Source organism: Podarcis raffonei, chromosome 13 (assembly GCF_027172205.1).
Source record: "Podarcis raffonei isolate rPodRaf1 chromosome 13, rPodRaf1.pri, whole genome shotgun sequence".
In the NCBI taxonomy this organism is placed as follows: Eukaryota; Metazoa; Chordata; class Lepidosauria; order Squamata; family Lacertidae; genus Podarcis; species Podarcis raffonei.
The window spans coordinates 31,186,270-31,211,911 of record NC_070614.1 but is presented as its reverse complement, the minus strand read 5'-3'; the positions used below and the strand labels follow the sequence as shown (position 1 = coordinate 31,211,911).

The following is a 25,642-nucleotide window of genomic DNA, read 5'->3' as shown; positions in this document are numbered from 1 at the left end:
TTCCTACAGAATATATGGGAAAGGTTGTTCATCATACAATAGGTATATATCCCTAAGGGTCAAATTATGGCAAAACTTTCCTGAGTCAATTCCAAAGCACTTATATGCAGAATTTTATAACATGGAGTAAATAATGAATATTTTTTGTATAAGGGATTTACAGATCAGTCCAGTGCTTAATCTTGTATGCAGTACCCCATCATGCAGTTATTTCCCAATGTTTAAAATGTTGCCCAACATAGCTATTAATAAGATTCAATTAATAATATTATACTGTATTAATAAGATTCAAAAATGGCATTTATTCTCATCACTGCTCTTCTCTTCATTTTCCCCACAGCAAATAATTTCATTCTACCCTAAAGGTGTAACTGATATTCAATTAGCAGTTTAACTGAATCACTGTGGTCCTTGAAGGTATTATATATCAATTATTTCAACCACAAGAGGCAAAGAGGAATTGCAAACACAAGGATTATTATTATTATTTCTTTATTAGTATCATTTTCATGTTGCTACATATTACCACTATAACTGAAAATGCTGGCAAAATATTGATTCAATGTAATAAAAATAATTATTATGAAAACCAAATGAAAAGCATGTTGTCTGCTGAACATTGCCTATGTATTGAAATCTCCAGACAGGAGCTGATAAATAGTATGTTCATTTATTGCCAGGAGCCAGTTTGGGGTAGTGATTTACAGTGTTGTACGAAGGCATGGGAGACCAAGGTTCCAATTCCCACTTAGCCATGAAGCTTACTGGGTGTCTCTCTGCCTAACCTACCTCACAGGGTTTGGGGAAGGTTTTTTGGGGAAGGGAAAGAATCATGTACAGTGGAACCTCAGGTTAAGAACTTAATTCGTTCTGGAGGTCTGTTCTTAACCTGGAACTGTTCTTAACCTGAAGCACCACTTTAGTTAATGGGGACTCCCGCTGCCGCCGTGCCACAGCCACACAATTTCTGTTCTCATCCTGAAGCAAAGTTCTTAACCTGAGGTAATATTTCTGGGTTAGCAGAGTCTGTAACCTGAAGCGTATGTAACCTGAAGCGTATGTAACCCGAGGTACCACTGTATACTACCTTGAGCTCATTGGAAGAAAAGGTGGGATAAAAACTAAGGAAGGAAGGAAGGAAGGAAGGAAGGAAGGAAGGAAGGAAGGAAGGAAAGCTAATAGTGGGGAATCTCTGAGCCAAATGCAGCTATGTAAGCCTCTCTGTCTGGTTCTCAACACCAAATCTGTGAGGCGGAGTGAAGCACCCACCACAGGTGGCTGAAGCACAAGATGCAACACCCACCTTATCACTTCCACCACCACCAGAACACCTCCCCTCCTGCCAAGTTCAGCAAAATGGGAGGGCATTGCTGCTCATCTTCCCTGCCCCTTGGTAGGAGAAGATAAGCGTCAACGTCTTGCAGACTGCCACTCCTCTTGCTGAGTGGCATGCAGCAGAAGTGGGGGCAAGGTGAGGGGTGGGAAGCAGCAGCCTATTCCCAGGAGGTGAAATGGGATGGGCCACCCCTGCTCAAGACTACCCAGGCCACAACAGCATCCACACCCTCAGGCCACATGGACACTCCAGAAGTGCATTGGCCTAGCTCACGTATCCCTGAACTATTATAATGCTCATTGTTTACCTGGATGTTGGGTGTGTGCAGAGATGTGCTTGTATGGGTTAAGAAATCTCTGATGCATTAGGCTTGCCATACGCCCGGAAAATTCCAGACATGCCAGGAAATCGGAGACCTAAAATGGCATCCTGGGGGGAATTTTGAATTTTAAGAGATGTCTGGAATTTCCCGTACATGTATTTTTGTTAAGGTTTTCTGTTGTTTTTTCCAGGAACTGAGTGAAGCAGTGCTCACCACAACAATAGTTTCTAACAGCTGCAGAGACAGAGCATAGTCATAGAACAGAAAATTTTCTAAGCCTGTTTTAAAGCCACCCAGGAATCTGCCATTCTACTGCCCATTACCCATTTTAATGTCCATTGTAGAGATCCTTTGAAACTCTTTACAATTTATTTTGTTTTAATCACTCTGAACAATTTGGTATCAACAGCCACCGCTCACTGCTAACACTAGATCATTTATGTACAAGTTCAAAAGCACATGTTTAATACCAATCATTGGGGGATTCCAGTTGCTACCTCCCTTCATTTGGGAGAACAGACTATTTATCCCTAATCTTTGCTTCCAGATCTACAACAGTATGTGAGATATGTGAGCAGAATTCCCTGATATAACTCAATAAGAAAGTTGTTTCTTCTACATGCTGGTAGCTTGTAGGAAAGGCCCTGACACGCAAGGATGAGTCACTAATTAACATAACATTGAAACAAAGTCATCAATTAACAAAACATTGAAACAAAGGCTGAATCTAGACACATAAAAAAAAAAATAATGTTTCAGGAAAATGCACTGTAAACCTCCTAATGGGAAATCACATTGCCCAAAGATGGAACTCCACAGTGCCATCTGGTGTCACAGTGCTATAACACATTTAAAACACTTTTTCCCCTTTCTTTTTACTAATGTAGCTGATTCCAAAGACTCCATCTTCTTTTTTGCAGCTCTAACTGCACCAGCACCTTTTGCACTTGGTACAGTTCTCTGCGAGGCATCTGCAAATGCAAACCTCCACACAACTTTTATGCACATTAAACACATATTTTACAAAGAAGATCTCTCTTCTTTTTCTATCCTGCTAAGTTTACTCAGGAACATTTGGTGAAGTACGTTTTGAAACTTTAAGTATTATTGTATTTTAAATAAGTACACAATGTTTTCTGGATTGCCTCTGTGTACGCTTCTTGACATTCTCAAATAAGCTTAAAGGTTTGTTAAGACAAGTCTTATGCTTGCAGAAGCCATGCTGCCTCTACTTCAGCAAGACCTGTCCTTCTATATGCTTGACAATGCTATTCCCATCCTTGAGGGTGGGCCAGTTATAGCATCTCTTAGTTCTGATGTCTCTCAGGTGGGCATCATTGCCATTATAAGAAAACAAGGGAGGTGTTCATGGTGAGTTCTACCACCTTTTTTCTTAAAAAACCCAGCACTGACAGTAACTATTATATTATGCCAGCTGCATTATTACTTTATAATAATCCAAAGAAGCAAAATTGGTCTTTTATATTCAGATGAATCACAGCTCCAAAGCCTACAAATTATAATAATGATTGGAAAATATTTCATTTAAAATGTTCCAGAGCTTGCATCCTCTATGGGTGTCTGTGATAAACACAAAGTGATGGTTAAGTCCTTTTGAAAAGCAAAAGTTTTCTCATTATTTTCCCAACATTGTTTTTCATCTCTGTGTTACGCAGAGTAAATATCATTGAGTTCAGCATTGGTGTTAAAAGGCTGTAGAGGACTGAGGCAACCTTGTCTCCTGGAAATACCTTGAAAGGCCGATCATAAACAAACATTCCTGGAACAAAGTTTAAGCTCATGACCATGATTTGCGCTGCACAGGTGGAAAGAGCTTTGTGCTTCCCTTCTGTGACGTGTGCTCTAATCTTCACCAAGATGACAGTGTATGACACAAGCAAGATGAAGAAGATCAACGTGAGGAGCAGTCCACTGTTGCAAACCATCAGCAACTCTTGGATATACGTATCAGCACATGCCAGTTTGATGAGCTGTGGAATGTCACAGAAGAAATTATCCAGGATGTTGGATTGGCAGAAAGGCAGCTGAATGAGAATTCCAATCTGGACAATGGAGTGAGCAAAGCCACCCAACCATGACCCAGCTACCAAACCTATGCAAACTTCTCTGTTCATTATAACTAAATATCGCAGTGGCTTGTAGATGGCTATGTACCGGTCGACTGCCATCGCCACAAGTAAGAAGACCACAGCACCCCCAGTTAAATGGAAGAAGAAGATCTGTGCAATACACCAATTGTAGGAGATGGTATGAGTATGGGAGAAGAGGTCCCATAATATTTTCAGTGATGTGACTGTCGATTCACTGATGTCTATGACAGCCAAGTTGGCTAGCAAAAAGTACATGGGCGTATGCAGGCTGGGGGTGGTGATCACAGTGACTATAATGGTGAGATTTCCCAACCAAGTTGTGCTGTAGACAGTGAGGAAAAGGAGGAAGAGAAGGGACTGTATTCTGGGATTCTGCGAGAAGCCCAGGAGGACAAATTCTGTTACTGCTGTGCTGTTCTTCTCCATGTGAGCATCCTACTGAGGCTCACTAAGGACCACTAAAAGTCATGTCATCATATTACTTCCTCAAACAACTCTTGACATACCCATTACAGGTCCCCCACAACAATCAAATCATAAATTTGGGTTGTAGATAGACAATTGGACTTTATCAAGTATCACTTCATCTGTCCAGCATCACTAAAAAATGTAAACATTTTCCACAGTTCAAATCCCAACCTTGTCTATGGAGAAGTAAATCATATTGAAGTAAATGGGTCTTATTCCCCAGTAAAGGGATAAGGATTGCTTTACTTATTTTTGCAATGGTCATGTGCCATATTGATATAATCTTACAGCAGTTTATTGTAGCAAATTTGTATGAATTCCAATTTGTTTTAGTCTATTATATGGTGGTTTTAACTTTCTGTATGTTTTAAATCATGATGTAAATATGTTAGTGATAATTTTAGTGTGCTATCCTTTTGGAAACAACTTTCAGGGTTTTTTCCCTACAATCAAGCAGTATCTAAATGTTATGAAATAGAATAAATAAATAAATTTCCACATTTTATACCACAACAGTCCAATTAGCTGGGAACTTTCCATTTCTAATTACAAAACAAGTTGAAAACTGTCATCTTAGAGAAGCACAGTTATTTCTCCTTGGTGAGCATCTGTTCAGACGAATAATGAAGTTCAGTGCAAAAAAAAGTCTATTAAACCATCACCAACATATATCATTAACTCATCATTATCTTTTTAAATCATCAGTAATCCATGATAAGTTGAGCATTAGAAATCATGAAGGCAGAATATTGAAAAAAGGATCCAGCCCCATTTTTCTTTCTTCCAAAAGTATTTTGTTCCATTTGCTAGAGTCTATAGCTTATTACTCCAAGAATGCCTTCTTATCTTCTATATTGAACAAATTAACCTTCAGTGATTCTGCTTTTAAAACCAGAAATAAACACAGAGACAAGAGTAAGAGTAAGAAAAGAGCTATAATGAAATGGTGACTCCAGAAACCTGCACCTAAAGTATGGAGAATAACCCTACAGTCTCCTGAATGGAGAATCAATGGTTATTGTCTCCTAGTAATAATATGAGATGACAAAGGATTTGTATGCAAAGGGGCTCTGGTGTTGGACATGGAGTCACCCCTATTCATATGTCTGCAAATAATAGAGATGCTATGAAATTGCTTATGAGTTTCAGCATTATGTGAAGAAGGCTGTACTAGGCGAAACTGGGGAATCAAAACACAGGGGAGATCATTAAGGTCCAATATGTGATTTATTCAACAGAGGCTCAGCTAATGCCATGAGATAAGCTGAGTCAGGGGCACAGTCCACAAGATTTGGTTTATAAAATCTAAATGAATAAGTGTAAATGAAAATAAATTAATACTCCTGATGCCAGCGGAATTGTTCTTCACCCACACATCCAGGGACTTGGAACCCTAACAATAAATAAAACAAAATAAATGTGATTTTTTTAAAAAAAATATAATGTTAATAAGATGTGCAAACCGATTTGATCAAGTCAAAGTAGGAAGCTGTGCAAAATAATTTCAAGAAGCAACAAGAGTGTCTTTGATTCAGACATATAGTGGTTTGGAACTCTACAAACAATAATAATGATTGGAAAAACTATATTAGTAACACTATAGTGGAGCTTGCAGAGCTCTCAATTGGCCTCTCTGATGAACACATAATAATTTAATAATAATTTGTTATTGACACCCCGCCCTTCTGGCTGGGTTTCCCAGTAATTGTGACAGTGTCATCCTTTTGGAAATCAGTGTTATCATCATGCATGTACAATATACAATAATGATTCAGATCCACTAAATCTGACATAAAAACATCACATGGTTAGTGCAATTTTTCAGAAAGATGATATTTTAAGTTTATTTAGTCATTCATGCAAAAAGTCCAGAAGACGTTTTCCAAGCTAATCCAATAAATGCCAACAATTATTAAGCACATTAACTTTTCTTCCTGCTTTGTAGTTGCGTGTTGAGGTCCCCAGGGCCACCCCAATAACTCACACATCACACAGAATGTTTGTTTAAGATTTTTGGCATAATTTTGGCCACAACTTTATTAAAATACAAATTTGTGAGTGGTTGCTTAGGCATTGGTTGCGACTATCTGCCCCCACCATGGGGGACAGACTGACATTCCGCACGATGCGAAAGTCAGAATAGGGGAATACACTTGGGGGTAGCATCGGAGCAGGGAACCTGCCCTCAGCCCTCCCCAAATGCAACTAGGAGCTCATTGCTATGGCCCGAGCCCCCTTGACAGAGTGGACAAGCAATAGTTAGCCCCCAATTTCTTTAACAGAATCCCTTGCAGCAGCAGCATTAGAGGGGCAGGCACAGCCAATCCATGCCCCTCAACCAACCAAACCATAAACCATTGCCTAACCGTGAACCTTACAAGTTGTGACGATTTGCTACGCAGTAGGCAAAAACCAAATGGCACCAGCCAATCAGTCAGATGGACAAAATTCCTATCGGGCCCCTGCCCCAAAGCAGACGACCCCATGACAGGCATAGCAAGGTCAAAGCGAACACCCCTAATTCTAGGGAGGGGGGGAGGGGCAATCCGATGCACGGGCGAAAAGAGGAAGCCCTAGCCTCGTGCAAGGAGTTTTAGCATTTCTGGCTGTCAATCAACAAATGGCAACATTAACTTCTTCCCAACAACAAGGGAAGCCCCAATCGCATCAGTGGCCAACGGTCAATTAGCCCACCCCCAACTTTGGAGTGTCCTGGCGGCCCCCACCGCAACACGTGCTCTCCGTGAAGGAGAACACGCTATATCACAGAAATAGTAAATAACACATTAATAAAGAAATACATATAGGTCAAACTAGGGTCACTTTATTTATTTATACCATAAAAACCGCTGCAGAGGAAACACTATTGGTTCAGGACCAAACCAGAACCTGAAAGAAACTTTAGCTTAGGGCAGCAAAACCCCTGATGCAAGAACTGGAGGCTTCACTATCCAGCCTTCATCCCATTCCTAGGCCACACCAAGAAGGTGAAGAAGTTAATGTTGTTTATTATTATTTACTACTTATATGGCGAGTGTGTTGGTCCCCCCCATAAATGTTATGTTAGATGATACATTGATGTATTGAATGATCCCCCATTCCTTTCCCCCCTTCTCTTATGATATTTTTTGTGTCTGTGTGTCATAGGAGCCAACTGCTAAGGGCCATGGGGGCTTCACCCCTCACAATAAAATATTTGAGGGGGCTGTGCCCCCACAAAGTTAATGGGCATTCCCATTCAAATAGTGTGTGTGTACTGTATCATGTGATCGATTATGCATGGCAGGGCTTGCCTGAGCCCCCACAATTTTTTACTCAAGTTGGAACTCCATATATAAGAGGGTCCCCTGGTAGTGCCACATTAAGACCTTTAGAGGCCCTAAGCACTTAAAAGATGTTGGTGCCTCCATATATATCTAATTCAAAATATAAACAATAATAAACCACGAAATAAAATTTTATTTTTTGAAATGAAACAAAACCTACCATATGACGGAAAATGATATTTGGTTTTGTATAGTCTTCTGCTTTTTAGAACTGCAAAGTTTTTGATCAGATCCTCAGAACTAATCTTACATAATTTTTGTGCCCCCCCCACCTCCTTGGTGCTAATTTTGCTTAATAGGTAATCCAGCCTTGTCCCCAGGCTAAAACACAACTACTCCCCTTCCCACACCTGAACTTCCCAAAGTGACTAAATTAAAGACCTGGTTAGTCTAATCAATATAGGGCTGCCATATGTTCAGAATTTCCTGTACATAGCTGGGATTCAAACATTGAAAATATTGTCGGGGCAGAATTTTGGTAAAGCAGCTGAAACATCTGGGAGGCCTCAGGCATATGGCAGCCCATATAGGGAGTGGGTTTTTGGATGATTTTCCTTTAAAAGCCAAGATTTTGCAATGGGAACCCTAAATGAATAGCACACCAGATCATCTAATGCCCACCACCCAATTATTCAGTATGGAGTAGGTGAAAAACAACAAAACCCACAAACAAGGTGGATCAGCAAAACAATTCCTACTTGGCCCCAAAGCAACCAGCAAGTCACATTGATAGCTCAGACAGGCAGGTGCTGCTGCAAAGAGAAGAGGGAGAGGTGTGGATGCCCAGCTCTTAAACAGGGATGTCTGCCCCAGCCCCAAGCATAAAACATGTGAGTGATGCAGGAGCATCACACAGGCTGTAGCAGCCTGGACAGGCTGCCAATATGGCTTACTGCCCATAGGTGGAATACGCAGTAGAACAGGCCTTTAAGGGAAGGGAAAGAGGGAGAGAGAGAGAGAGAGAGAGAGAGAGAGAGGGAGAGGGAGAGAGAGAGAGAGAGAGCACACTCCTGGGGGGGATTGAAATCATCTTCACATGCATTGGAATAGAAAGCGAAATAAATTTTAAAAATGTAGTATATACTTTTAGAAAAACATCAACAAAAGATGCTTAAGTTCTATGTCTCTCTTTCATGAACACACAGTGATGGTTTTGTCCTTTCAGAAAGCAGAAAATTTCTTGTGAGCTTTCTAATTGTGTTTTTCATCTCAGTATTACGCAGAGTAAATATCATTGAGTTCAGCATTGGTGTTAAAAGGCTGTAGAGGACTGAGGCAACCTTGTCTCCTGGAAATACCTTGAAAGGCCGGTCATAAACAAACATTCCAGGAACAAAGTTTAAGCTCATGACCATGATTTGTGCTGCACAGGTGGAAAGAGCTTTGTTCTTCCCTTCTGTGACATGTGCTCTAATCTTCACCAAGATGACAGTGTATGACACAAGCAAGATGAAGAAGATCAACGTGAGGAGCAATCCACTGTTGCAAACCATCAGCAACTCTGGGATATACGTATCAGCACATGCCAGTTTGATGAGCTGTGGAATGTCACAGAAGAAATTATCCAGGATGTTGGATTGGCAGAAAGGCAGCTGAATGAGAATTCCAATCTGGACAATGGAGTGAGCAAAGCCACCCAACCATGACCCAGCTACCAAACCTATGCAAACTTCTCTGTTCATTATAACTAAATATCGCAGTGGCTTGTAGATGGCTATGTACCGGTCAACTGCCATCGCCACAAGTAAGAAGACCACAGCACCCCCAGTTAAATGGATGAAGAAGATCTGTGCAATGCACCAATTGTAAGAAATGGTATTTGTATGGAAGAATAGGTCCCACAACATTTTCAGTGATGTGACTGATGACTCACTGATGTCTATGACAGCCAAGTTGGCTAATAGAAAATACATGGGTGTGTGAAGGTTGGGTGTTCTGATAACGCTGATTATAATGGTGAGGTTTCCAATCCATGTTGTGCTGTAGACAGTGAGGAAAAGGAAGAAGAGAACAGACTGTACTCTTGGATTCTGAGAAAGCCCCAGGAGGATAAATTCTGTCACTGCTGTGCTGTTGTTTTCCATGTGAGCATCCTGTTGAATGATGTAAAAAAGAAGGGGGTTTTTTTTGCAATGATCGCTAAGGGGCAATAAAAATCATGCCGCCAAATATTGTCCAAAGCAACTTATCAAGTACACCTGCCAGAAAATGTTACATATTAGAAGCTCTTCCTGATTCTAATGATAATATAGGTCATATAATACACTGGGTAACTTAGGTGGACAAAATTTAAGTCCATGTGAATTCAACCATACCTTTATATTGGTAGTATTTATGATCACTGTTCTGTTTCAAAATTGGGCTTCTGTTAGATCATGTCATCAGGTGACCAATAGTTTCCTATTGTGGCTTGAAGGTTAGAGGCACAGATCATGTTATATTCTAAAGACCGAAACACTAACTATAATATCATAATATTTTACCATTCCTTTAGTACTGAAAATATTGCTAACTCTGCCATGAGTAGAGCTACTATGACTGTTGCTTCTACTCCTAATAGGATGACAACTCTTGGCACTCTTGTTACTATATTTTTTTTGAACACTCTTATAAACAGGATTCTGTACTCATGGGTTTTTCTTGCATGTTGTTGTTGTTGTTATAATATCTGTAACAATGTTTATATATGTAAGGGAGCTGTACGTCGTATCAGTTCTGTGTCTGATAGAACATATGGTTAGTTGGCCGACACATATTCCATTATGTAGCTATTATATTGTTTACATTTTGGGGAATTGTAAAGATAATGGAAACATGAGTTTAAACTACATTCCCTATGTTGGTCTTCCTCATCTCCATCAAATATTTTTAATATGCTGCCTAATATGCTAAAATGATAATATGCTGCAAAGTGTATTCATATGAATACACTAACCTATATTTCTATATAGCAAGTTTAATCTTCAAATAATAAACAAAAATATTGTTGAATTTTTTTCCCCTCAGGGGCACAGTTTTAGACCAGAATATTTAATTTTCTACAACTATATTTCAGAACCAACCATAATTTCAATATGCTCTTGATACCACAACATTCCCATTAGCAGAGCATTTTCTGATTACAATTAGAAAAGACCAAGCTGATACAGGAATACTTCCATTTTCTTTCTAGAAGCACAGATTCTTTCATTTGGCGGACACCTCTTCAAAGCACACAATTCAGTGCATATAGCCAGTCAAACCATTCACCACCAACTTTTAAGATAATCAGGACCAGGCATCCAGAAACTGAAAAAGATCCAAGTCCTATTTATTTTGTTCTTCTTTCCAGAAGCAGATGGGTCCCAGTTGCTAGAATGCACAACATATTACTCTGAGATCTTTAAAGTTATTGTCTTTGGTGACCAGGTGGAGAATAGCTCTACAATATCCTGAATAGGGAACTGGGGCTCATTGTCTCTGAATAACAAATGAGAAAATGGATTTTGTGCATCTTGGTGGTGTTGGCTATGACCTTCCCTCCTTGAAAAGGAAGCTTGCTGCAAACTGAGAATGTAATTCAATGGAATTGAATTCCTCAATATATGTCCTATAAATCATCTTTATCTTCAACATACCTTTAAATGTCATTAGACAACTTATGTAGTAGTAAAAGCCAGGAAATGTGGACTAGTTCTTTGGAAGTGGGAACTTCCCAAAAAAACCTCATGTTACTTTTCAGCCAAGCACCTCATGATTCTTCAAGAAGTACGCTAGGATCAGAAGTTACAAAAAAGTGTTCTGTTCTTGATTCTCTATAATTTCATAGTCCCAGCTTTAATAAATGAAACTTTCAGTATGTCAGAGGGAGTGAAGTTAAGTAGGCTTCTCCCTATACAGAAATCACTAACACCTCCGGACATCCTGTGATACCTAAAACAAAAAACCATCACCATCAACCTCAACAACAAAACTATTGATTGAACTATGTGCCTAAAGCTACTTAGTACAGCCAAGGTAATAATAATGCAAAATAATTCCCCAAAAGGCTTGTCTGTGAATCCAGCTGGATTCTTATTAATCAAATAAACAATGGAAGACTCCAGCCACTGCACTCAAGCTTTATCAGACTTCGAAGAATAATGGTATCTGCACTGTGAATTGGGAACAAAACCACAAAGGGGATCATTAAAGATTTTCAAAGCTACAATCAGCTAAATATTGGCACAGACATTGCAACAGATATTGTTTCTTTCCTTTTCCTTCTTTTTTGTGAGCAAGACATACACATACAATTTAACTTACAAGTAAATTACTAGTGTATCTGAAGAAGTGTGCATGCACACGAAAGCTCATACCAAGAACTAACTTAGTTGGTCTTTAAGGTGCTACTGGAAGGGGAAAAAAAGTAATACATAGCTACAGTATTTCTGTGCTATGTACTTATGGTACCTTGGTCCACGTTTATTAGTTGTTTCTGTTTAAGAAGGTATATTTTCAATTTGTTACCTGCTCTGCTCTAAAATGTGGATATTTTAGTGGGGATTTTTATTATTTGACTTTCATTTGTGATATTTTAGGGTATTTTGAACCACGTAGAGATTTTAATAGAAATACAAAGTGGCATATAATTTACCTAAATAAATAATTTTTAAAAATACAGCGAAGCCAGTATGGAAAAGAAGTTTAACAGTTAGAGAACCAATCAGAATGTTTGGACTATGACCTGGAAGATGCATATTCAAATCCATACTCATATATGTGGATAACTAGAGGAACTTGGGTCAATCAATATCAGCCTAAACCATCTTACAGGGGCAGTGTGAACAGTATATATTTAAAGCCCATTATTTCCATGAAATAATCTTGTGAACTGTAGTTTACTCCTCACAGAGCTACATTTTCAAAACCCTTATCAAACTATACTTCACAGGATTATTTCAAGGAAATAATTTGCTTTAAATATTCTTGTGAGAATAGGTGCAAGGAGGAGAACCATGTTTACACTTTTTAGAGGGAAAGGGTACGTGTGTGTGCAGTACACAGAAAGTACATAGCTTTGTTGAAAGCCATTTTGTCTTTGTTCAAAATTCTTCAGATCCCTGTTCCATGCTAACACGAGATCCTACACTTGATTCAAAAAAATTGCTTTAGGTAAAACTCAGTGGCAACTTAGGAATGCATGAACTCACCACATTAAGTCATTAAGTCATTTCATACACGTGTCACTGTTTCATGATTGCTAGTGAATGGGACAAAGAGAGGCCAAGAGTGAGGTAAAACAAGGCAACAACTTTATCGGTTGTTATTATATTATGTGTTGGCATGGCATACAGGCAGGGATCCTGGCATCTGCTGCTGCCTGATGCCTCTCACACACCCTAGCCTGTCGACTCAGAACTCAAAGAGGAAGGGAGTGGGCAAAGGCTATGCTTGACGGGGCCCAACCCATGACGTTGGTGTGAGGCAACCATTCTCAGCCACCCTGAGTTGAATCTGAGACTGTACATGACTCCACCCAAGACCCCTTATCAGGGTTCCTTTATTTGGCTATGGATTATGGCCCATACTTCTCCCATGCCAAAAATTAAAAGTTGTGACACAGTGTTACTTCAAACCATTTTTTTAATTACAAAGCTGTATATGTTGTTATAAAGAATATACTAAAAACAAAGCAAAAAATAATAATATGCAGATACCAATGTCCAAAATTGGACTTAGACACAGATTTGAGGGAGGGCAAAGAATGTATATAACATGCTGTTGAAATGTGTACAAGAATAAAATGTAATTTTAATCTCACATGTAGATAGTCTATCCCCAAAGGCTACCTTCCTTTCTGCACCTCTGTCAAAAAGTCACCCACTGTGACAAAGTGTGGGTTCTTGCCAAAAACAACTTGTCTTGAAATTATTCAGATATTTCCTCTGAGGAGGAAAATATATAGCTATAATGCATGTTTACTTCAGGTAAAATTGAGTGGCAAATCTAAGATTACCCATTCTCAGTGAATTTTCAAACTGGATCACTATAACACTATAACACCATATAACTATAATACTATAACATCTTCAACAGTCCCTGTAAAACCGAGACTATTTTGGGCACTGCAATATCCCCCTCCCCCCAAAAAGCACTTTTTGGGCCTATGTTCAAAAAAAGTGTATCTTTTGGGGCCACAATGGGTTATTTGACTTTTGTGGGTTAGGGTTCTGAGAACAGCAGTCTCTATGAGAAAGATGTCATTTTGATCCAGTTGTTTTGAATAACATATTATTCCCAACCAATTTTCTAATGCTGTTTTTCATTTCTGTGTTCCTCAGAGTAAAGATTATTGGATTTAGCACTGGAGTGATTGCAGTGTACAAGACCGAGGTTATTTTGTCCACTGGAGATACCCGGAAAGGGCGGTCATAAATGAACATTGCTGGAACAAAATGTAAGCTCATTACTATGACCTGTGCAGAACATGTAGAAAGGGCTTTGTGCTTCCCTTCTGTGACATGCATTCTAATCTTCACCAAAATCATAGTATATGATACAAGTAAGAGAAAAAAGATCAGTGTGAGTAGCAGTCCACTGTTACAAACCATCAGTATCTCTGTAATGTATGTGTCTGTGCAAGCCAGTTTGATTACTTGCGGAACATCACAGTAAAAGTTGTCCAAAATGTTGGGCCCACAGAATGGTAACTGAAGTACCAGTGCTACCTGGATAATAGAGTGAACAAAGCCACCCAACCATGTTCCAATAACCAAGCCTATGCAAGCTCCTTGGTTCATAATAAGTAAATATCGCAGTGGTTTATAGATAGCTATGTACCTGTCAACAGCCATAACAACTAGGAAGAATACCACAGCACCTCCAGTGCAATGGAAGAAGAACATTTGGGTGATGCACCAGTTGTAGGAGATGGAATTTGTATGAGAGATGAGGTCCCACAGCATTTTGAGTGCAGTTACTGTGCAATCACTGATGTCTATCACAGCCAGGTTGCATAAAAAAAAGTACATAGGTGTGTGGAGATGGGGTGTGTAAATCACTGTAATTATAATGGTGAGGTTCCCAAGCCAGGTTATGATGTACATGGTGAGAAAGATAAAGAAGAGAATGGACTGAATCTTTGCACTCTGAGAGAAACCCAAGAGAATGAATTCTGTCACTGTTGTATTATACTTCTTCAGAGCCATTTGGTGTCCTTACAATATAGCTGCAAAGGAAGTTATCATAGTGAGAGCATTCACTTTTTCAATAATAACAAAAATATTTGGAAAAAGAAAGTTTCTTTATGTCCATGATTTATTTCTATCAAATATTCATTGTGAATGGGAAATTCAGTGTTAGTTACAGCGGTGAAAAAAAAGGCCTTCCAGTATTATTTAAAGCACTGGCATCTATGAAGTGGGCCTGGACCCACTACAGTGGTACCTTGGTTCTCGAGCTTAATCCGTTCCAGGAGTCTGTTCGTCTCCTGAAACCATTCAGAAACCAAGGCATGGGTTCCACTTGGCTGCTGGAGCTTCCTGCGCTCAAGCAAAAGCCGTGTCGGGTATTCAGCTTCTGAAAAACATTCACAAACTGGAACACTTACTTCCGGGTTTGTGGTGTTCAGGAGCCGATTTGTTCGGCAACTAAGCTGTTTGGGAACCAAGGTTCCACTATACTGGGCTACAGCTGGACCTAAGGTAGGTTGCAGCAGCAGCAGCACTACAACCATATTAATATATAACAAAAAAGATGTAGATCCCCAAATACATGAAATAAAGTTGGATCTGGGCTCTTAAAATGTTGAAGAATGCCATTTTCAAGAGCACCAGTAATTGCCTAAAATCTAGGCCAGCCCAATAATTTTTTTTTTGCCTGTGGTGAAGGACAAGATGATCAACATTCCAGTATCACAAGCCAAACATTGAATCTAATTTCATATCCGGTTATGGGGCTGTGGTCATCACCACACCTCAGGACAGTACACTAGTTTAGAAAGCACAGGGCAGGTTTGAAATTATTTACTTCAACCACTCACTACCACTCCCTGCCCCTCAGCATATGCCACATAAGATAGCTATCTCATTCTAACTAAATGTAGTTCTAGCCCTTTCCAGAATCCACCTTTGTGTGTGTAAGTAGTTCCTCAATATTGATAGACTATATTAGGCAAGTTGTTTGATACTATAACTTAGGCTACTTGAAGGACCAGGGGCCACAGGACATTTAGAGAAGCAGTACTATGTTCCAGGAAAGGAGAAGATCCTGCATTGACACACTTGATGATGGAAACTACAGAGATACATATTTGGAAGAAACCTGAGAAACCTAATACTAGCTCTGTTCTTATGCCATCACTTAATTTAGTGGTCCAGTCCACAAATCCTTACTCCAGACTTTCACAACCTGGTGTTCTTCCAATGTTGGATTCCCACTTCCATCAGCCCAGCATGTCCGATGGTTAGAGAGTTAAGAGTCTATCAACATCCAGAGAACACCAAGTTGGCCTAATGTGGGCATACACAGAGAACAGTGCACGACAAAATTTGGTTTGCTCATCTTAATGCAAACTGTGAGAGTTGATTCAGTTTTCTCTGGGATTCAAAACATGAGAAATACAGAATCATCCCTAGCTTGTATCTCAAGCTCAGGATTAGAGGTCCTGTGACCCCCCAGATATTGATGGAGTCCAGTTCTCATCAACTTCAGCTTGCCTCACTATTTGTCAGGGATGGTACAGCTACAGACCAACAACAGCTGTTCTGGAAAGCACAGGTTCCTCATCCTTGCCATAGATTACAATTTCCAATTGACAAAGTGAGGTTCAGATGATTTTCTAATTAGCAAAAAGGAGATGTTCTGTTGTCTTACCTGTTTCAGCTACTTCACATAAGATTTAGAAGCGGTTTCACAGTGGGTGAGTTTAAAATCCACCTCTATCATGGTTCCAACAAATTATCTCTCTTGCTATGACTTCAGATTGTTTGCTTCGGCTCACCATATTTCTTTAGCAGCTTTAGAGACCATACCAGTATAAAACCTTTTTACTTCAGTTTCCATTGTGCATTTTCTTGACAAATGTGTGAGAAGCAGGAAGAGAAAGCAAACTTTTGAAGACAAAAATCTTATGGATAGAAATCATTAGCTGAGAGTTACATTTTGGAATACAATTTTCATTCAACTGTATAGTGAAGCAGCATTTCGTAAACAAGGCCAAGCTGAAAACTCTCTAAGTTTCCAATGCAGGAGAAGAGAGATGAACTGATAAACATTTGTTTGCAGAGATTTTGAATTCTGCTATATTGTTGTATGCACCACCAATCTCTGAGTGGTGCAAGATTCAGGGGTTCTAGGTGCTTACCTAGGTTTTGGCTTCCTTGGAATGAGGGACAGTGGAGACTGTGGTGTCTTTATGATATATGGTTGTTTTTTACATATATATGCAACCTGAGCCTATGATGTAGCATTAACACTCCAGTATGATATTGCTTCTCCCATAGCCACAGCCTTGGATTCCAGCAGAAATCAGGCATGGCTCTGTCCCTGAGCTGCCTAGCCTGCAGCCTCCTGCTTCTAGCTTCTAGCTCTCTCGCACCTTAACTCTGGTTTTTGTCTTTGTAACTACTAGATAGTTGAGGAAGGATGCCTCCTGGTGAGAGCCACTTCCTTTGTTACCTTAACAACCCATACTTAGGGGCATCATGTCTGGCTGTTCCAGCAATGGGATCCTGGTTGGATTCAGGAATTAGAAGAGACTCAGGCATACAGCCTATCCACTCCACCCCCAAAAAAAGAACCTCATAACAATAGTCTTCTCAAAGGCAGCTTTGAAAGTGAACAAGGCACACAACTGAGAGCTTCCAGCGTCCTATCTAGGTCCCCATTTCCTAGATCAATGATGCAATACACTCGTTCTCTATTCCACTGTTCTAGTGTTCATCCATCAAAGTAATCTACAGTGCTTCCTCACACAATGGAGTTAGCAGAGGCTGCCTTCAGTGTATAGAGAGATAACAAATAACTGTTTTCAAATGGCATTATGGGGGTAGGGAAACACTCAATGAGCACATTGTGGTTTTCTTATTCTCTTACCTTTTTAGAGAGCAGCACTGAGCTTCCCCAAATACCCAAGTTATTGCTTTCAGGATTTTTGCCTTGGACCTCGAGGGATTTCATTAGCAAGTGCATATATTTTTAAAGGTTCCCTCTCCCATTGTATTTTATGATAATTCTCAGGTGTGCTGATATGAAAAATGGAACTTTCTCTGAGAATGTGCAGATCCACACAGTTGCACCTCAATGAGTTTTGACAGAATATAATGCTCGTCTAAAATTAGGGATACTTCTTTGGCAGCTACACACCTATACAGAAAATATCAGTGCCACGATTTAATTTATTGGCTCAGTCCACAAATCATTACACCTTTCCTTCATTACCCCTGGCACCCTTCTGATCTTGTTGGTTACCGACTCCAGTAAGCTGTAGCCAGCATGTCCAATGGACAGAGAGTTGGAGTCCATCAACATATACAAGGATACTGAGTTGGGAAAATAAGACTATACCCACAAAACTGTGCAAAATACAATTTTGTTTGCTCATCTGTTTTATTTAAAACACTTATAGTTAGCACCAAAATGAAAATCTGGTGTATAACTCTAGCAAATAAAAAAGACTTAGATTAAAATATGCCCCCCATCCTCCCCTTTAAATCACAAAAGACATTAGTCAGTCAAATTTAGCCACTTTAATTCCATTGAAGCAGAGGAATAAAAGCACCTATTTATTTATTCCATTTTTGAACAAAAATGTCCACTTTCAAACTTCTTCCAGGTTACACACATAGTGGGAATGCGCACATACATGGCTAACTACATTTCATCTTTGCAACAACCTTCAGAAGAGTAACAGAAATTAAGAAACCCAAGTTAGTTCTCTGTCTAGGTGGAGATTTGAATCTGGTCTTCATGACCTATGTCCAACATACTACATGCTGTCTTATACTGACTCTCTTCCATTTAAATAAAAGAATCCTAAAACTCCAATTGATGGAATATCCTGTAACATTCATTTCTTAAGAAACATTATGATTTTACCGAATGAAAGTTTCATGCAATCCTTCACCTTCTCATTCCTGAGACAATATATGAAAGGGTTTAGCATGGGTGTCACTATTGTGTTCAGTACTGTGCCTATTTTGTTGAAATCCAGAATGTTCCCTTTGGTCGGACGGACATAAATGACTATTGAGCTCCCATAATACAATGATACCACAGTGATATGAGAAACACAGGTTGAGAAAGCTTTCTTTCGACCTTGTGTTGATGGTATCTTCAATACAGCAACAATAATATAAATATAGGACACAACTGTTATAAGAAGTGAACCCAGAAGCAATATGCAAGATGTCCCAAAATCAACCTTTTCAGCCAATGATGTGTCAGCACAGACAAGCTTGAGCAAGGGGGCGCTGTCACAGAAGAAGTGGTTGACTATATTTGGGCCACAGAATGGAAGGCCAGCTGTTACAATGCTGGGAACTAGAATAATCAGAAAGCCACCAATCCATGATCCCAAAAGGAGCTGGAAACAGGCATTTCTGTTCATGATGGATGCATAGCGCAATGGGTAGCATATTGCAACGTAGCGATCAAATGACATTACAGCCAGAATGAAGAATTCAGTTGAGCCCATGAGGAAATAGAAGAAGGACTGAGTAAGGCAGCCTACAAAGGAGATGGTCTTCTTCCCCGTGATAAAATTTATTAGCATTTTAGGCATGACAGCTGATGTGATTATGAGTTCCAGGAATGAAAGGTTAATCAAGAAAATATACATAGGCAATTGAAGCTGGTGATTGGCCAGGACTAGTGCAATTAATGTAACATTACCGGTAATGGTCAATGCATATATAATCAGGAAGGTAATGAAGATCAGAATCTCAACAGAGTGGATTGTCTCAAATCCCAAAAGGATGAATTCAGTCACAATAGTCTTATTATATTTCTCCATATTTTCATGCATTCTATTCTATAGGAAACAATATATTAGGAAAAGAAAGGAAAAGAAAGAAACAGAGTTGTTCACTAGGCATGTGCAGCAACCACAAGATTCACTCTTAATCCATATTTATAGCATTTGGAAGCAGCCTGATTGGTGCTGCATCCAAAACAGTTGTTCTGATTCTGTGTTCTGCTTTGATTTGTTATTTGGAACAAAATCTTATATGAAATATGAAGCTCTGTTTTGCTCCCATTGAGTATAATGGAAAATCTCCCACCAGGAATCAGCCCCTACCCTCTCTTCAACATCCCTTCCCCATTTGATTTCTGGGTGTTTTCTCAGTCAGCTTCTTTGTATCTCAGAAGAGAAATGAAGTTGTCATTATTGAATGTCGAATCAGGAACTCAATGCCAAATTTGATGAAACAACCAAATTTTTTGAACCAATGTCCTTCTCATGTCCTTATGAGGGGGTCAGCTGATATATTTTTGAAACCAATTCTTAACTGTTGATGGACGATCTTGTACATTGGATCTGTAGCAGGTGGATTTCTTGGAAATTACAAAATTAAGGAAACATTTTTTTAAAAAATCATGTTTTATTTATAATGCATTTCTAACTCAAGAACAGAAAGTTTTCTTATGTTTCAAATTGATGATTTGGGTCATCAAAGAGATACATGTGTTAGTTAAAGGGTATGAGAAAACCCAGGTGGTAATTTTAGATTCTGGATGTAGTGCTGTTATGAGGTCCTCATTAAATTATCAGGAATGTTACTTCAGTTGTGAAACACCCTATTAATATTATTTTCTCTTCCCTCTCCCTACAACATTCTGCTTAATTCCTGATGAGTTATTGAATGGAGCAATACAGCCAGGACCAGTGGAGTCTAAAACTCCACTTGCCAAAGAAATAGTATTTATGTACTAAATGTTTTACAACCCAGACCTAAACATGTATACAAAAGCTATGTTGCCCCAGCCTCATGGTTAAAGTGGCAGTGGTGGTGGTGGGGGGAATAATTCAGTTCATGTTCAAAGCAAATGTACCTAATTCACATTTCCAAAACTATATGAAAACTGAAACACAGCCATCCTTGATAATTCACATGTTTTTGAATTTCACAGTGCAGTTAATAAGTCAAGTACCATTAGCAAAAAAAGAAGTATTTACTAAGGTAAATAGTGCATGAAAATGCATATATTAGTGAAAATAGCATTAAATACATTATAAAAGAAGCATATTGTGCAAAGTTTCACATAAAATTGTTTATATTAGGAGAAATGGACACTAAAGTGGTGATAAAATTTCATGAGATCTTTTTAAATAGAAACTGATGCGGAAACGTGGAGAACTGAGAAAGTGAGGGAAACCAAAATTGGTCTATGAAACTACATTTGGGCAGAGCTTGTGTATCCAATCTCAGGCTCCTCTTTTCTAACATAGCAATTATCAGCCTACCCCTAATAACTCCACATAAATCTCTAAAAGTCATCTGATGGTACAGAAAGAGATCATATTCCCATAGCAGGATTTATGATGCTTACCTTTACAAATCCCAGCAGGAAAAAAGTGGAGGGACAAACAGTGAGAGTCTTATTTTTGGATATTCCAAATATGTCCCTGCAGAAGTTCTAACAGAAGGAGAATATCAGATTAATGGAACCAAATGCTCCCTATACCCAATAATTTGGAAACTTCTCTGTATTTCTCATCAAGTTTTCTTTAAGTGTGTGTGTGTGTGTGTGTGTGTGTGTATTACTGATATTCAGTGTGTTAATTATTTCAGAAGTTATACTACTATTTAATGATTCAAGCCAAATTAATGCTAATCATGATGATAAAAATGTACACCACAATGCCTACTTGTTCCTATTCAACTTCATCCATAGAAAGACAACATTGGCCCATATTTCAAGATACTCTGAGTCTGCAAAGAGAATGAAAAGATAGCACGTTTCCTTATATTATCACTGACAAATCCAAAGTATTAATTATTCCATCTTCTAAAATCATGCAATGAACCTCTGGGAAGCAATTAAAAAACTGCTATCCAGAGATTAAGAATTTCATATTCTTTTTTTAAAGTACAAAATGTACAATTATTATGGATTGAATCAAGATTAAGGGCTCTTCCACTCGACCTGTGCCTAGAATTATGGGTCTGAGTAGTTTCCCCCTTGCTCCACAAAAAAACCATTATTTAGCTCTAAACTGGAGCAACCCTCAATCTGGAGAAACTCCAAAATGCTGTTTGCTCTGCTTGAGCACTAAGAAGTGGTTTTCCCCAGGTGTCTGTCCCAATCAGCAGTCTAGCTGCTGCATTAAGCACCAGCTGGAGCTTCCAGAACAAGCCCATGGGCAACCTCACACAAAGTACAATATAAATTTGCAAATACATCACATGGATTTCATTAACTATAATGTGAACAGATAAATATACCAGTAGGGGACTGAATTTTTGAAACTGAAAGTTCAGACCTGAATATTAGAAGAGGTTGATAGGTTGGCTGGAATGAGAGTTTCAAATCAATACCCTTCTATTGCACTTCAAGGGGGAAAGCAAATTTTTGTAAACCAAGCCAGTGTGGTTGCCATTTTCTGCTCTATTCCAAGGAGATGTTTGAAAATATATTATGATCATCCCAATGAAAATGATGGCAATCTGCCCAATGGAAATAAGGTTTGACTCCAACAACATTGAAATTTGACTTTTGTCTCAAACAGTAGCCAATCTCTGATTTTTTGTGTGATATGATATCAGTCCTGCAATGAACAGAAAGTCAACTAATAAGAGGTTACACTTAGGATTAATAACTCTTTTTTTCAATTAGGACCTTTCTTGTGTTCAGATCAGATCTTAGAACAATGATGTAGCATTTTGGAAGAAATATGCAAAGGAAGAGGCCAGTGTTGGAGGCCAAGATGGCAAAAACTTCCACAGCCACTATGTATTTCCCCTTGGTGCTCAGGTAACCCGGAACGAAGGAGATCCAAACACTGCAAAACACCAGCATGCTGAAAGTGATGAACTTGGCTTCATTGAATGTATCTGGCAGTTTCCTGGCCAGGAAGGCTACTGTGAAGCTGATCATGGCCAGAAAGCCCAAGTAGCCCAAGACACAGTAGAACATGGTGATGGAACCTTCATTACATTCCAATATAATATGTCCAGCCTGTGAGTGCATGTCAGCTTTGGGGAAGGGAGGAGAAGTTAACAGCCACACAATGCAAATACCCACTTGAATGAGTGAGCAGAAAAAAACAATGGAGGTGGCTACTTTCTGCCCTAGCCATTTCCTCATGCTGTTGCCTGGCTTTGTGGCCAGGAAGGCCAGGACCACCATGATGGTTTTTGCCAACACACAAGAAACTACAACAGAGAAAATGATGCCAAATGCTGTTTGCCGGAGCAAGCAGCCCAGCTTCCCAGGCTTGCCAATGAAGAGAAGGGAAGAAAGGTAGCAAAGCAAGATGGAGGCAAGCAGAACACAGGTGAGGTTCCGGTTGTTGGCTTTGACAATAGGGGTAGTCCAGTTTTTAAGGAAAATGTGCATTACCAAAACTGTTAATGCAGCAAAAAAGATAGCAAGGACAACCAAGACAATGCCCAAGGGCTCGTGATAGGCAAGGAAGCTCAGAACCTTTTGAATACATTTGTTTTTGTTCCTATTTGGATATTGATCTTCTGGGCATTTGAGACAATGAACTGCATCTGAAAGGGATCATGAAAGTATCAGTAAGTGTTGTCATTGCTATGCCTCTATTAGTTTGCATAAAGCTAAAGGTATGTCAATTTAATGCTAGATAATAATGACTCCCTGTTTCACATCTAACTGAAAGCAGATGCTCCCAACCAACATTATACAAACTTTGCCTAGTGGTAAGTCCCTGAAACATATCCATGGATAGGATAGAACTCTGAATATCCATGGATAGGATAGAACTTTTAGTCACTAGTGGGCATAAGTGTACCTAAATGTGTGCGGTCAATTTCTTTGAAGATATTTCCCTTTTGTGTACATATTTAAATGCACTCAACTCATGTAATTATATAATTCAATTTATAGTATTGTAGAGACAGAAAGAACCATGAGGATCATCTAGTCCAACCCCCTGCAATGCAGGAATCTCAACTCAAGCATCCATGACAGATGACCAACCAATCTCTGCATAAAAACCTCCAAGGAACGAGAGTCCACCACCTCCCAAGAGAGTTCATTCCACTGTCAGACAGATTGTTTAGCTGGAATCTCTTTTCATGTAACTCGAAGACATTGGTTTGGGTACTACCATCTGGGGAAAGGAGAAAACAACCTTGCTGCTGCTTCCATGTTACAGCCCTTTAGATATTTGAAGTTGGCTATTGTATCTCCTCTCAGTCTGTATATCACCTACCTGTCTCATTAGAAAACATGTCTTCTGGGCATGGATTACAGCCATAACAACAACTTGGTTTGCCTTCTTGAACCATCCTTTGCTGTCCACGGTGACAGCTCTCAACACACCTAGAACTTGGTGGTAACTAATGATTAGAAAACGGATATTATGTCACATCCAAATTTTCATACAAATACAGCTATATTTCTATTCTACCTGATAACCCAGAACTTCTTGCTCTAATCAGCTGAATAATTATTTAAAGTCATTGACAATACATTTTCAGGGGAAATATCAGTGGGGATGGACAAACAACCACCAATGGCTCAGGGATTTATATGATGATTGAAGAGTAATTTCAGGAGGATGGGCAAATCTTGGGGTTTCTTGCAGTCTCAACTACAATAGAGTGTTTGTGTACACAGTCATGTTTTCACACTGCACTTGACTCTGAGAGCAACAGGACATCATCAAGTCCCATTGCTCTATTTAAAGCACACAGAAGAAAGAAGCCCAGCTCACTCATGGCTCCTATGAGCAAGCAGGTAGAAACAAAGAATCATAATCATAATCATAATAAAAGTACAAGGCAAGTGAAGAAGCTCATGGACTAGCTCATAAAGGGACTTGTGGGACTGCAGATTTATAGGATTCATGATCTGTTTTGGTTCATGATCCACCCAGATTGAATCAACTGAGTCCACTTTGAAATCCAAGTTCTGTGGGTTTCTGCTCTGTCCCTACTTCCAAGAACATTAATCTTACCTCTAAGATCCATGGGCAACAGTACTGCAGCATCTGGACAGTAACATATTTTTATTCAGTTGTGACTATAAGCTGCTAAGTATTATCCTACCTGTTTAAGTCTGTCGTTCCACACAATGTCTATCCCAGTGAGGGTGAACTCATGGTTTGGGGAAATGCTTGCAAACTTGGGTTTAATGACAGAGAAATTGGGATAAATGATCCAGTTGATGATATCATAGCCAGCCGAAACTTCTCCATATTCAATCAATACTTCATGCCCTGCACCATTGTTAAAATGGATGTTTTTCAGTATGGAATTCAGCTGAATTGGAAGAAAATAGAAGAAACAAATTCTGAAATTGTCCATTATTTATTTTGCAATTCTGTCTTGGGAGCAAGTCTCATTAAACTCAACAGGACTTATATCTGCATAGACAGATAGAACATATTGAAAGAGCAACCAGAACCCTGCAGGATTTATGACTTAGCTCAACAGCTGTTGCACAAAGGCATCAATCCTGCAGGGTGCTGCTTCAAGGAAGTGGTATCAGGCAGGAAGGAAAGTCAGGGCTCCTACCTTCTCTTGGGAAGATTCAGCCAGTGGTAAGGTATGTTTTGGCTTTTCCACTGGTTTTCCCACTTATTCCCTCCATCCCTCCATCCCTCTCTCCCTCTCTTTCTTTCTTTCTTTTTGATAATCTACCCCCCCCCGACAGCCCTAGATCTTTCTGGCCCATCCAACCTAATCTACAGTGGTTTATGGCTGTCACAAACCAACTCAACCAGTGCCTCCAAATAGACACAATTTGGCTCAGGGATCAGCCAAATCCAATGCATAGTAGGAATAAATCTTCATTCCTTTATGCCATAATAGTTCTGTTCCCTTTTCAGGAAACGGCATCTTAAGAGAGCCAGTGTGGTGTAGTGGTTAAGAGCAGTAGACTCGTAATCTGGTGAACCGGGTTCGATTCCCTGCTCCTCCACATG

At 39.4% G+C, this 25,642-nt stretch overlaps 5 protein-coding genes across 5 annotated transcripts; all 5 read right to left on the bottom strand.

Moving 5' to 3' along the window:
- Positions 1-3,262: 3,262 nt before the first annotated feature.
- On the bottom strand, positions 3,263-4,195 carry LOC128398692 (olfactory receptor 4D1-like). The gene has a single exon (XM_053359943.1). It carries the CDS (start codon positions 4,193-4,195, stop codon positions 3,263-3,265), a length of 933 nt encoding a protein of 310 aa, XP_053215918.1.
- Positions 4,196-8,681: 4,486 nt separating this feature from the next.
- LOC128398691 (olfactory receptor 4D1-like) lies at positions 8,682-9,647 on the bottom strand. The gene has a single exon (XM_053359942.1). It carries the CDS (start codon positions 9,645-9,647, stop codon positions 8,682-8,684), a length of 966 nt encoding a protein of 321 aa, XP_053215917.1.
- A 4,137-nt stretch (positions 9,648-13,784) lies between these two features.
- Positions 13,785-14,732, bottom strand: LOC128398690 (olfactory receptor 4D1-like). The gene has a single exon (XM_053359941.1). It carries the CDS (start codon positions 14,730-14,732, stop codon positions 13,785-13,787), a length of 948 nt encoding a protein of 315 aa, XP_053215916.1.
- A 3,745-nt stretch (positions 14,733-18,477) lies between these two features.
- Positions 18,478-19,941, bottom strand: LOC128399874 (olfactory receptor 6M1-like). The gene has a single exon (XM_053361691.1). It carries the CDS (start codon positions 19,547-19,549, stop codon positions 18,593-18,595), a length of 957 nt encoding a protein of 318 aa, XP_053217666.1. The 5' UTR covers positions 19,550-19,941; the 3' UTR covers positions 18,478-18,592.
- A 2,197-nt stretch (positions 19,942-22,138) lies between these two features.
- LOC128399381 (vomeronasal type-2 receptor 26-like) lies at positions 22,139-23,225 on the bottom strand. Its single transcript, XM_053360766.1, has one exon. It carries the CDS (start codon positions 23,083-23,085, stop codon positions 22,339-22,341), a length of 747 nt encoding a protein of 248 aa, XP_053216741.1. The 5' UTR covers positions 23,086-23,225; the 3' UTR covers positions 22,139-22,338.
- Positions 23,226-25,642: the final 2,417 nt, after the last annotated feature.